Here is a 13,951-nt window from a genome sequence, read left to right on the forward strand (position 1 = left end):
GACATTTAGCCCCTTTTAGGTTATAAGTCCATTTAAGAGCCATGAATTCACTTCTTACATGTCATCTGCAATGTAATGAATAACCAAATATAGATCCATGATTAATGCACTAGAATTAACACAAGACCCAATCGAAGTAGAGGAACTGAATATCATAAAATGAAGGTTGTAATTGAAAAAAGAGGGATTGAAGATACAATACGAGTAGATGGCCTTCTTAGTTTTACAGGAACAAAACTGGCCACGGATTTATGAAACGTCGGGTTATGTGTGGAGGCTCGATTGGAATTGTATTAGTGGCCTTTGATCAAAGGGAACGGAAAACTCGGTTTTAATTTTATTGTAGTCCATTTATGTTTTTTTCCGTGGGAACAAAATTTGTAACCCTAATATGCAATTATAAACAAGCGTCTTGTACTTGTAATTATCATCACAAGTAGGGAGGGGTATAAAGCAACAAATTCACGGTTGCAACCTGTGGACGTAGGTTTCTCGTTCAAATTGAACCATGTAAAATCCTTGTGTTCTCGCGCTCGTTTATTTATGTTTTGTGTTTGATCATTGATTGTGTTGTTGCTTCCACGCGCATATACCCTAACACGAAATCCACTTCAATGGCCGCCACATGCATTAGTTAAACATATGTTAAACTGGTTAGATGCAGTTATATTGGTTATGCTACACATCAAAACCAAAACCGAACCACAATATTCATTTAAGGCTTAACCGAACTATCGGTTAATTGTTCAGTTCGGTTAAGCTGGTTATTTCCATCACCACTCAGTTACCGCAGTCATTTGCTCACCCCTAAGCAGACCTTTTTTTTTCGAAAAAAAAAACTTATTTAGTTCTCATGCATATAATCAGCTAAAGATAATAGAACATATTCATCACACAGAAAATAAACATCTCCACAACATAACACAAATCAGCAAGTCACATCCTGGTTCATATTATTTACGCACATGTTATCATATAAAGTATGTTTCACGAAACATTATAACATTCCTTCACACTCGACTCCAACACACTTTCAAACTCAATTACGGCCCATGGTCTGACTACCAGGCGCGACCATGACCGCCACAGCCTGGACCCCAAACCCAGGATGAGGAATCCTACGACGCACCTCACGACCTTCTTGGCAAAGTGCACACGGGTGGCAGCAAACATGAGTTGCAAAATCACACGCCAACTCAGCCTGTTCCAGTTGTTCTTCTTCCTCCATATCACAACATCCACCACATGATTTGCTCATTCCTTCCCAGTTACCCTGTCAAATTCAATCCATTATCAAATTTTTGTAAACAATGATTTAAAATAATAATTATATAATAATATATAGGTGTATTGGTTTTTATGTGATTTTTTCGGCCAAAAACGTTTTTCCGGCGACCTGCAACTAACAGCGTTAGGATTCTGTTAGTCACGGACCGTTGGGAACAAATAAGTTAAAAGTTGGAACCGTCAGAAGCCAATACATTAGTTGGGACCAACAACGACCAAAAGATAATAGTTGGAACTGATAAAAACCAATATACCTAATAAATATTTAACTTGAGTTGCTGAAGTCTAGATTTTTGTTTCACGTTTCTCTCGCCTATTAAATACTAACGATTTTAAAAAAATTAAAAATCTATAATTTATTATAATAATTTATTAAAACTTACTAAATCATAAAATGATTTTAACATGTTATCTTAAAAAACAAGTATATAGTTTATAAATCCTCATCTGTTATCTATAATTCTTAAATCTTCATTATTGGCATCCAACATACATATAGAAACTGCTGGTTTTCAACAGGTTGGATTTATGCAACCCGTGCAATACATTGATTTCTAACTTAGTTAATAATATATTTAATTGTTGCACTAATGAAGAAAACATGCCTGAAGGTTGAACTTCTTGCGGATTGCTGTTCGGGTCGGATATGAAAACCAAGGGGCCATGCAGTTCCATCCAAACAAGGAGTTTCCGATAAGATACAAACCAGTGTAAGGTAAGCAATGATTTGCAAAGGTTCCAGGTGCAGATCCAAGCCTTTCGACATTGCTTCCATACACCACACAAGGAGCCACGCTTCCAAGAAAACCTGTTTAATTTCATGATTATTATATTTGTATTATCATAGGTATTAATGACTGTTAATCAGTTTATAATCTAGGTTGCAGTTGTTGGTAGTTTTAAGATATGCTACCGTTATACGGTTTACATAACTACCTGTGTATGTATATTTAAATATCTGTTTGTATCCGTTTTTATTCACCATGTTATAAGAAATCTTTGTCTGGCCATTATATCGTTGTTCACACTTGTTCTATCAGACCATTGAAATCGTTTTTCCTCTTGATATCCCAACAGTTTACACCCATAACATAGTCAGATCGGAATAGTTTTGAAAGCATTATATGAATTTAACTCACAAAGTTTCCGAGCAATATCACTGTGTTTCCTTATCCAGATTAGGGATTTCACATTTAGTAATCCTGGTAAACTTTCTAGAATTATTTTGCGTTTCATTTGATTTCATCATCATCATCATCATCATCATCATCATCATCATCATCGTACTCAGTATATCCCACCAATAGCAATGCTATGGTAGGGTCTGAGGAGGGTAAGATGTAGACAGCCTTACCTCTATCCCATAGGGATAGAGAGGCTGCTTCCGGTGAGACCCCCGGCTCGATGGTAGTTTTGCATCAAGCCTTGGACATAAGGCACATAGCACTCAATCATCGGGACACCGACTGATTGGTGCATGTGCCCTTGTCTTTCGGCTATCAGCGCCACCACATGATGCCTGATTAACCTTCCACCACTTTTAACGTTATTTTCACGAGATTAGTAAAATAACGTCAAAATTAGTGCAATTTTACTTTTGCCCACCCGAGGGTACACACATATATACATTATATACATATATACATTATATGCGCGCACCCGAGGGTTTCATTTGATTTCATGATGATTATTATTACCAATGCAACTTAAATCGATTAAGTAGAAGCCGATTGACAAAAACAGTCAAAGAACCAATCAAAGTTATGCAGTTTTGAATCAAACGAAACACGAATAAATTCAAGATTGTTTACCATGATAACTAATTGTGAAATCCTTAATCTGGATACGGAAAACACAATGATATCGCTATAGAATTCTTGCGAGTTAAATTCTTATAATCCTTTCGAAACTACTCTGAACTAACTGTGCTATGGGTGTAAACTGTTGGAATAATAAAAGAAAAAAGGATCTCAATTGTCTGATAGAACTTGTGAACAACGATATAATGGTTAAACAAAGATTTCTAATAACATGGTAAATAAAATGAATACAAACACATATTTAGATACACATACAAAGGTAGTTATGTAAACAAGGGTAACATAACTAATAACTACCAACAATTGTAACCTCGGTTCAAACCGATTAAGTTGCTAATACTTATGATAATTACCTAAATAATACAACTAATGCCTTAATGTTACATAATACAAATAACATAATTAAGTTTAAATATCAATATAAAGGAGCCCCGAGCTTGAGCTCATCCCAAGCTCGACTAGCTTATTATTTATTAATAGATTATTACACATTTTTAATTATATTTACATATTCCTATATTTCGATTAAAACCATAACAAGCCTATGCTGGGCTCGTGCTCGTGTGCAGTACCTTAAACAAGCCAAAGCTCAGCTCGGCTAAGTAGTGTGAAATTAATACATAAAAGTACAAAAGATTACAAAACATAGGCTCAATAACTAAACGAGCCTTATTTAACGCTCAACTCCCTCAAGTGGCTCGTAAGTAACTTAAACGAGCCAAAGCTCGAGCTCTGTACTGTGAAATTAATACATAACAAGCCTAAGCTCAGGCTCGATAACTAAATCAGCTTTATTTGAGGCTCGGGCTCGATAAGATCTCGATATCAACATCCTAATTAAACCCAAGACTTCTAGATCAAAATTAATTAATCTACCTATAAAAACCCCTAATTGCCAAATTAACCCAGATCTAGACAATAAATCATTTCATTTCAAACAAATAATAACACTACTACTACTACTACTACTACTAATAATAATAATAATAATAATAATAATAATAATAAACTTACAAACTTCAATATCACTGCTGCAAAACTCATCGTTATGACCGAGACAAGCGAACAACCCGGATTCCCATTGAGCCCTGGGTACCGGTTCACCCATCACCGGTAATCCATCAGCAGTCCAGCCGTACACTGGTTGATGATGAAACACTCCTGGTGTAATTGGGGATGGAGATTGCTTTGTGTCATCAGGTGAATTGGGGATCTGGGTTTTGGTGTTGGTGGTGGATTCAGTTTGATTTGATAACAGAGGGCTTGATTCCTCACAATTATTATTATTGGCCATTATTTGATTTTATTTGATTTGATTGATTTCTGACTGAGTAATTTGGGGAGAATGAGATGAGATAGAGATGAAGCTTCAGCTGCAGGTCACAAGATTTTGTTGTTAACTTTTTCTCTTTTTCCTGTTTTTGGATTCTGTGAGACCTTTATTATATTTTTTAGAACCGCGTCCGTAAAGAAATCGAACGTTTAGTGAATTGTTCGGAAATTTTTTTTATGTTTGTTTATTTAATAAATTAGCTTTTAAATCCGTGTATTACATGGGATTTGTCAAAAAATAAAAATAAAAAGATTTATTATATAAAAGAAATGGACAAAATTATAGGTAAAAAGAAGATTAAATATATAGTACAAATAATATGAAATCTGGAATCTCAAATTTACAAATTTGATTTTTTTTATATACAACATTTGCAAAAATTGTTTTGATCAATTACCTGTTGAAAACTATGATAAATGAGATGGGAGATTAGAGAATTAGAAGATAAATTACAACCTATTTCTCAAAATAGTTTTGTCCCATTACCCATGAATAGGTATGATAAATAAGATGAGAAATTAGAGAATTAGAAATGAAATTATAACTCATTTGCCAAAATTAATTTGACCCATGACAAATGGATAGTTAGGATGAATAAAGATGATAGATTAGAAAATTAAAAGGGAAATTATAACCCACTTACCAATATGGTTTTGCTTCATAACCCATGGATAGGTAGGATGAATGAGAAGAGAGATTACGCCAAGAATAAACGTGAGATTGTCACATCATCCTCATTATTTTCTTTTATTAGTATAGTTAGATACTAGCTTTTGCACCCGTGTATTACACGGGATTTGTCAAATGATAAAAATAAATAAGTTCTGTTATTTTAAAAAAAAATAAATTAAAAAATCAGGTTTGATATTTTAATTGTGATTCTTAAAATAGTTTTCATGATTGAAATTGCATGTGACATACCATATTAATTTTTATTGAAGTTGTTTTGAAATGAACCAAAGTCACGATTTTTTTAAATGATCCATACGTATTCGATAATTGCCTCATGTCAAATCAGAACAAAACATGTGATACAATTGTAGTTTGAAATGTGACAAACACAATTTGGTAATAGCATTGCATGTTCAAAAGGTGTCTTCACATTAAGCGCGACATGTGATACAAATTTTGTATACAAAGAAGTATTTTCAAATTTGTAAACATCATTTAAAGGTCTCATTTACCATGTAAATTAATGTATTAGACAAAGTTAACGATTTATGAATTATAAATTTTTCACGTCTCACGACTTATAAAATGTATCTTCATGTTTCACTATGTGTACTACACATGGTGGATAATATGAACTTAATGTAATTTTTCGTGTTACAATGTTTAAAAGATGATAATCAATGTGCATATAGACAATAATTTACAGTATATGTCATCAGATTACATATATGCACACCTAAATATATACTTTATGCAATTTGGAAAAACCACAACTAACTCAATAATTGATTATATTTAGCATCAATTCTTCTTGAATGGTGATTATAAACGTGGCATTATACACCTTTAAATAGTTAATAAAATCCATATAATTATGCTATAACCCAACTGATAAAATGGTTTTGACTAATGAATAGTTATGATGAATAAGATGATATATTAGAAATTATGATGAAAAATTAGGCTATGAGTGATTGTAGGCTTGACATTTAAGCATCAACACTTTGTTTTATTAGTAGAGTAACATAAGATTTGTTTTGTTGAAATTGATCATGTAATAAATGCTTATGAGATAGAAAACGAAATATTACAGTTTCCAAAAAACAAAGAATTCAGTTTTATAACTTTTTAGAAAAAATCTAAATTACATGACTCCAAATTTCTTTAGGTATAACTGATCATTGTTTCAATGCTTAAAAGTTTTTTTAGAATGACTACATTTATAATTTTAAATAAAAGATACAAAATTAATAATCACATTAATTGAAAATTTAAATTAAATAACATTATTAAAAATTTATATATATGAAGTGAGAAGTCTCGCATAATTCAAACTGAAATCATGAGTCCTTATTGTTAAAACACGTGTTGATATCTTTAATAAAAAGTAATGTATACATTGAGCAAAATTATGTTTTAGGTTTTATATTATTGTAAATAGTCATTAATGTATGTATTATATCTTGAGATGTAACTTATGAGTCAAACCATTTTCACCAATGACCCATGGATAGCATGGATTAAGGAGAAGAGATATTAGAATATTAGTATGGAATTTTAGTCTAGGAATGAATGTGGTTAGGACACCTAGGCATCATTATTTTTGTTTATTAGTATTGTAAGATGAACGAACATGAGTACATGTTTTGTTTATTTGTTTATGTTCGTGAACATTCGTTTATGTTTGATTACATATTAATAGAAAATAATTAAATATTATCTGGACGGGTAATCTAATTAATGGTTTTATATTTGTTAATTGGTGTTCATTTTAAGTAGTTCTATTTATGTTTGTTTGTATTCATTTATGTTTGTTTATCTTCAGTTATGTTTATTTAAGTTCGTGAACTGTTAGTTTGCATTTTAAACTAACGAACATGGACACAAAATCTATGTTCAACTAAGTGTTCGTGTTCGTTTAAAATTAAACGAATGAACACGAGCACGCCCTTGTCCATTCGGTTCGTTTACAATCATATGTGATAGTCTACGGTATGACTTGGTGGTCGTAGGTTGGCTTGCGGCCAACCGAAAGTTTCTTCAAAAAGGCATAACCCCTGGTTCCTTGGTTCTCCCCTCGTCCTCGGAGGAACCTTCTCCCCTGATGTCACTTAACATTATTCGCGCCGTCACATAAGTCGAAACCATCTGGCTTAAAGTAGACAGGATAAAACCCCTGTTTTAGCTCGGATTCAAACTGGTACGAGATCCCAATAATTGATTCTTTATAATTTCTTTGTTTTTTTAAATAGTGTTTAGAACAACTTTAGTTACTAAGTGAGTTTTTTTAATATAAGATGCCAACCATGTATATTAATTTTGATGCTTCAAATCACAACAAATTTAAAAACATCATAAAAGAAAGCAAAAAAAAGAACCCATCAATGTAGGAAAATACATTTGAGTCAAATGAAACAGCGACAAAACTTTGGTTGTCATTAAATAACATAATTTATGTTTCGTGATAATCGTTAGGCAATTTAGAACTTAACTATCTTTGAGTGACGCTTAGAAAAGAACCTTTTAGCAACCTTTATATTTTAAAGAGTTGAATACTCTCATTAGATATATATATATATATATATATATATATATATATATATATATGTATTCTTCTAAAGTCTTTAGCTTTGATATCCATAGTTTTATTTTGTAACAATTTTAGAGTTTAATGTTAATTTTCGTTAAAAGAAAGAAAGAAAGACTGACTTTATGATACTAAGCACAAATCGAAAATTCATCTCATCTCCATCTAGAATGTTTTCAGGATTTTATGATTCCATTACACCCAAAAAAATCTATAATTTCAATACTTGATAGGTTATTTAAACAAATCGTTAATTTAACACTGGAAACCTTAAACAAAGAAAAACAAATGGGTGACGGCACAAATCCTTGCTTAACATATAGATTCAGTCTTTTTTTTAACAACAATTTTTTTTATATAAAATCTTTTAACCTTGTATCTGTAATGATTTGAATCGACCATCTAATTTTTAAAGGAACAAACACCCTATCACGGCATGGGTATATAGATTCGGTGGTAGACATGTAAATCGTAAAATACATTAGACCTTATAAGAACGAGACATCTTTTTATTATAATTCTGAATTGAAAAGAAAAACAAAAAAGAAAAAAAAAATCATTTTGTCGGTGATAAACTTGAGGTTTGAGTTGTGCTTTCAATTGGTCGGTGATAAAACTTTTGAGATGCAACTTATAAACAAACTTAAAATAATTAATAATATTACAAAATAGTATAATAGATGATGAACTCGATAAGTAGTTGTAAAGTTGGTTTATTTTTCAATACATAAGTATTTTAAAAACATTAATCGATAAATATTATTTTAGTAAACCATATTTTAAAACAAATATTATAATTATACTCATCAATGCATACATAACAATTACAAAACCAATTTAGACCCAAACAAGTGTAAATAAACCTTGTGATCCAAATCAATCTAATTGTACATCGTTGGATTTTTGTCATCCATGAACCTTGTTTACCTAATCATCAATAACCATCCATTAGATTAATGCACAAGGCGTTACACTACACTCTAATAATTGTATGTTGCTTAATGAATCTTACCTTCTTTCTTGCATTTTCAAATGATGGTCTTGTGGGTTTGTTTGGCGGAGGCCTGTAAAAGTGAGTTTCTGGTCCCTTGTAATTGATCTCGTAAATCTCAGTATTCGGTTTTGCAGTTTTCAGTTTCATTCGACCTACACACACTCGATTCAACCATCAAAACAATCAAAACATGCTTTCCGGTATAATTGATCAGTGATGGAACTTGAAATTTTAAATCAGGGCCTAAATTATTAGAAAAAATTCTTACACCTAAAAAAACATTTTTTAACCAAATAATTACCATAAATCGTAAAAAAAATAATAACTGGTTCATTTAGTTGGGCTATCAAAAATCATATATTACCATTTCAAAGCCCATGTTATTACTGTAAATATATAAGTTATATTTGCCGAAAATATATAGACTATATTTAGAAGTTATGAAGAAATAAATTGTGTGTGTGTGTGTGGTGTGTGGTGGGGGGAGGGGGGGGAGATAAATTGTATCCGGCACCTAAAGAGTTCTGGACTTCCACCCATGTAAATAATCATTTTATTTTTTGAACGACAAATTAGCTTACTCCTATAAACCACCTATACCTGCATATACAATTATGGTTTATTTTTTTGAACGACAAAACTTACTTATATAAACCACTTGTACCTGCATATACAACTAACTATGCAAAATGTTTGTGCATGAAGTTTCAAGAAACCGAAAAAACCTGTGGATAGAGCGGGCACAGCGAGGAGAATGAAGATGATGAAGAGAGTTGTGAAGTAATTCTTTAGCTCCATCTCCTGAATATGAGTGACTAAGGCAATGGGTTTTAAATGTATAGGGATGGTGACGGTGGTTTAGCATATGAAACCATCCACATCTACACAGCTTTTTGGGTGGTGAGATGTATTTCATTGCAAAAGTGGTCCAGCCACCCAAACTTGATCAACAATGTTGGAATTTTGGAAGACACTTTAAATGTTGTATACTTGTATACATTTTCTCTTTTATTTTATTTTATCTATATATATATTTTTTTTTTGAGTAAATAGCTATTTTGGACACTCGTGTTTGATTCGTTTTCCTTGTTTCGTTTTTTCACTTGTTGGGGCTCTTGCTTCTTCACTTCTTGTGTCTTCTTTTTTTTCTTAATGTATTGACCTTTTTAAAAAAAACTCAATTAGCTCAAAATATAATTTTTTTGCAAATCAGAGCTACTGGCGTTTAATTTTATTTGCGGTTTGGCCTATGAGGCTATAAGTGGTAAGTTGGTAAACATCTATGATTGTTTATTTGAATAAATATAAAATTATGAATTTATGGGTAAAGTAATTTTACGTGATTAATATTTGGGGTTTTTTTTGTAATCAGAATAAATTTGATGAATAGAAATTTATGAGAATTGTAGGTTCACTATTTAACAATTTAACGTACTTGCTAGTAAATTTATTAGGTGTATAAGATTAGAATATCACATTTTAGACATAAAAATTTGTATGAGCGTTTAAAATATAGTATTGTAAAACATAAAATTACAAAATATAGTGAAATCATATAGTATAATGGAAGTTATTGGTCGTGTAATACATGAAATTGCATTTTATAAAAAACATATGAAAGCCATTATGTTTGATAATCTTTTGTGAAGAAGCTTGAAATTGGAGAAATAACTTATCAATGTCGTATATGGTGAATTGACTTTTGATTTTCTATTTCTGCTATTTAGTACTATAAGTTAGTAAGTTATAAGTAATTAAAAATAAAGATTACATCTTTGTTATTAGCGGCTAATTATAGAGGGAATGACAAACAAATAAACATATTAAAACATATTTAATTTAATTATAATTTAAATTACTTAATTAAATAATTGTTGTAATTAGTAAGAGTTTATGTGGCATTCTATGTGGACATACTAGAATGGTGTCATGTATACACATTGTTTTGCTTTAATATTATAGTAAAATAAAATTTTCTCCACTCCACCCTAAATCATAGACGACAGAGAGTTAATTCCAGACCCAACTCATAGGCCAGCCAAATAAGACGGTGGCTTTGGGCCTCCATTATTTATAGGCCTCAAAATTAATATAGGTAATGTATTATATCTTTTAAAACTGAACATTTTTTTTATTAAGAGCTTGTTGATGGGGTACGAAGAGTGAGGCCGATGTCGCTAATGATTCATCCTTGTATTATGGTACAAAAAATAAAATAAAAATAAGGACATAAGATAGCGGCGACCCGATAGTTAGAATCTTAGATTATTTATAGTTAGATGTTTTATAATGTCAAATAGAATTTGTAAGTTTGAATCGGGTCATTCTAAAAGGTTAAAAAACAGAAAAAAAATATAACTCCGCCAACTATAAACTTATTAGTTTATTATTGTCGGTCCCATGCCCGAGAAAAGGAAGATGGTTTATATCAAATAGATTTAAAAAAAAACACCTCAACATTTTAATTTGCTTTAAGCCTTCATAAACATTGAGACAACCCTAGGTAGTTCATATTTAGTTTTTTTCTAATGTCACATGTATTAAATTATACAACTTATGATCAATTCAGTTCAAAAATGTTATATAAATATGATAAAAGATACAATACATTAATCCATAACGCACAAAAATACTTATATTCACGAAATTAATCCTTAAAATCACATCACAAGATCTCGGAATTATCAATACATACCCAATTAATCATCAATTCACCGAAAAACAGTTTGGATCGCTAATCGATCAATTACTTTTCTTCACGAAACCCGCTTTGAGCGTATTATGATTTTCTTGAGCGTTTTTTGTATGTTGGCTTTGAACGTTTTTGTATTTTTGGCTTTGAGCGTTTGTTTTTGCCTTGAACGTCATTCGCTTACGTTTTTGTACGTCAACCTAACTCTCTATGTGTGTGTGTGTGTTTGTGAGAGATGGAAAGAGAGAAAAACATATGACCCCACCACTTCCCTTGTGCCACCCGTCTTCACCATACTGCCCAACCCCTATACCGACCCTTGGTAGTGTTCGCCGTCCATACCACCACTATGTCGCGCATAGCGAAAGGTCTAATAAACAAAAGATAAATAAATTTATACACCTTTTATAATAATAAACAAAACAAAAAGGATAAAATTTAAAATGGATTTATTACTACTTCAGTACTTTGTAACATCCCTTAGATTCATGGTAAAGGTAAAGAGTAAAGACACCACTCCTCATAACAAACAGATCCGATCACAACACACCAAACCAAACCAAACCAAACCAAACCCTTGTCCTGAACAACAACAATTGACCATCTTCAGCCCCAATTCACCACCCAACTGCGAGCTGTAACCTTAACCCACGTCCGTTACTCCAACGGCGACCACCTCGGCCACTTCCTAGCCTGGGTCTCCTTACTCCCTGTCTTCCTAACCCTCAGCGGCTTCGTTTCACACTTCATCTTCCGTCGTGAGCTTCAAACCATCTTTTTCGCCTTCCGGTTAACCATTTCCCAATTCATCAACCAAATAATCAAATCCAACGTCCAACAAGCCCGCCCCAAAACCTGCATTATCCTCGAAACATGCGATTCGCATTGCTGGCCCTCCAGCCACTCCCAATACATGTTCTTTTTCACTACGTACTTAACTTTACTTACGCACAACATGGTGGGCGTTTTGTTTAGGACCCAGCTTTGGCTTGTGGTGTTTGTTGTTTGGCCATTGACATTGTTGACAATGTACTCCAGGGTTTACCTGGGGTACCATACTATTGATCAAGTGTTTGCGGGAGCCGGGTTAGGAGTTGTTTTGGGTGGTGAATTCGGTGTTATGTGGCTTGTTTCCCGTGATTGAGGAGAGCTTTTTTGGGAGGTGGTTTTATGTTATGGATACGTCGCATATACCGAATTTGTTGAAGTTTGAGTATGATAATGCTAGGGCTGCGAGGAGGCACTCGAGTTATAGGCGGGCTGAGTGATTTGAAGGTAGCATTTGGTATGTGATTCTGTTTTTTGTTAATGTTGTTTTTATGCATGTTATATTTTAATTTGAACTAGAATTTGTAGTATGGTGTTCTATCACTGAATTAAGATCGTTAAATCTTTGTTTGTTTGAGAGTTGATAGGATTATATTGGTTAGCGGTGTTGGACTTAATTTCCGTCCTCGAGTCAATGAGGCGGGTTGGGCGGACTCATCGAGCCTATGATGAGTTGGTGTCTTGTTTATCAAGTTGAGCACGTAACTTGGTTTACACGGAATAAATTACTTGGTGAACAATTCGAGCCAATGACTTGGACAACAAGGAATTTATTCATTAATTATTATTTAAATATGTTTTTACTAATTAGTATTTGAGTATGATAAGGAGTTTGTATTCTAGTCTAATTAGGTTTTCATGTTTAAACTAGTAGATATACCCGAGCTTGTGAGTTATATCATGAAGAGTTTAGGCATTGTAATTTTCGAGCTAATGAGAATTACAAAGATCGAGCTTATGATCTAAAACTTCGTTTTTGTGTTTATCGATCCTAGTCACCAAACTTCAAGCAGTGTTGTAGAACTCGTTAGGCACTAGTCAGTCTCGGTACGGTACATGCTAGTGGTTAATTGGATTGGGATTTTATATGTAATTTTTCAAAACTATAAATGCACATTCAAAATTTTTCAAAATTTTATATATAACTTTTCAAACTTAATAATCGGATTGGATTAAAAAGTATAAATTTTCAAATTCTTCAAAGATTTTGACCAATTTTAACAGATTTTGACCAAAATTTTACCAATTTTGACTGTGTTTTGAATGATTTGGACTGGCTTTGACCGATTGGTGATTAATGGGTCAGATTCTGAAATCGAACCGGTCACTCACCAATTTCCGATGCCTGCCCGACTAATCACTGACTAATTCCAATTTTTACAACACTGTTGGTTAGTATGAAAAGCCTTCTTGAAAGAACACGTAGTAATTGTCAAGTTTATAAAACTTTTTAGAAGATATTATGAGATCATAAGTTAGTATACAACAGAATTGTAAGTAATAACTATGATTTGTTTTCTTGTTCCTGTGCCTGCAGGTAGTCATGTTGCAGTTTGCTGTTGTTCTGCAAGGATTAAATATCTATATATATCATGCTTACAGTTGATAAAGACTTATATAGTTACATGTATGCTTACCATTAAAACCAGGTGATCCTATTATGGTTTAACAGGAACTTATTGTTGTCTTTTACATATAAACATTCAGGCAATTGATAAATATAATATAACAGTTAATA

At 32.4% G+C, this 13,951-nt stretch overlaps 1 protein-coding gene, 1 long non-coding RNA gene and 1 pseudogene across 3 annotated transcripts; 1 reads left to right on the forward strand and 2 right to left on the reverse strand.

Annotated features, from left to right (window-relative positions):
- Window positions 1–868: 868 nt before the first annotated feature.
- LOC143618901 (cell number regulator 8-like) lies at window positions 869–4,451 on the reverse strand. Its single transcript, XM_077090953.1, has 3 exons — window positions 4,122–4,451; window positions 1,893–2,095; window positions 869–1,273 (listed from the first exon to the last, which is right to left on the reverse strand). Exons 1-3 carry the CDS (start codon window positions 4,399–4,401, stop codon window positions 1,040–1,042), a joined length of 717 nt encoding a protein of 238 aa, XP_076947068.1. The 5' UTR covers window positions 4,402–4,451; the 3' UTR covers window positions 869–1,039.
- Window positions 4,452–8,466: 4,015 nt separating this feature from the next.
- On the reverse strand, window positions 8,467–9,662 carry LOC143618902 (uncharacterized). The gene is made up of 3 exons (XR_013151104.1): window positions 9,419–9,662; window positions 8,712–8,845; window positions 8,467–8,626 (listed from the first exon to the last, which is right to left on the reverse strand). It is a non-coding gene; the product is annotated as an uncharacterized LOC143618902 (long non-coding RNA).
- A 2,309-nt stretch (window positions 9,663–11,971) lies between these two features.
- Window positions 11,972–13,942, forward strand: LOC143618838 (lipid phosphate phosphatase gamma pseudogene; annotated as a pseudogene). The gene is made up of 2 exons (XR_013151081.1): window positions 11,972–12,670; window positions 13,751–13,942. The product of XR_013151081.1 is annotated as a lipid phosphate phosphatase gamma pseudogene (transcript).
- The last annotated feature ends 9 nt before the right edge of the window (window positions 13,943–13,951 follow it).

The sequence above is a fragment of the Bidens hawaiensis genome, unplaced genomic scaffold, assembly GCF_021521415.1.
Source record: "Bidens hawaiensis isolate Kalapana, Puna unplaced genomic scaffold, B.hawaiensis_p1.1 tig00002343_1, whole genome shotgun sequence".
Taxonomy (NCBI): Eukaryota; Viridiplantae; Streptophyta; class Magnoliopsida; order Asterales; family Asteraceae; genus Bidens; species Bidens hawaiensis.

What these genes read in the sequence shown, in the direction of transcription:
- LOC143618901 (XM_077090953.1), bottom strand. Translation starts at nt 4,401, where the DNA reads ATGGCCAATAATAATAATTGTGAGGAATCAAGCCCTCTGTTATCAAAT. An exon ending in CAGCAGTGATATTGAAGTTT is followed by an intron (nt 2,096 to 4,121) that starts GTAAGTTTATTA and finishes GAAATTAAACAG; the next exon opens with GTTTTCTTGGAAGCGTGGCT. An exon ending in GCAAGAAGTTCAACCTTCAG is followed by an intron (nt 1,274 to 1,892) that starts GCATGTTTTCTT and finishes TGAATTTGACAG; the next exon opens with GGTAACTGGGAAGGAATGAG.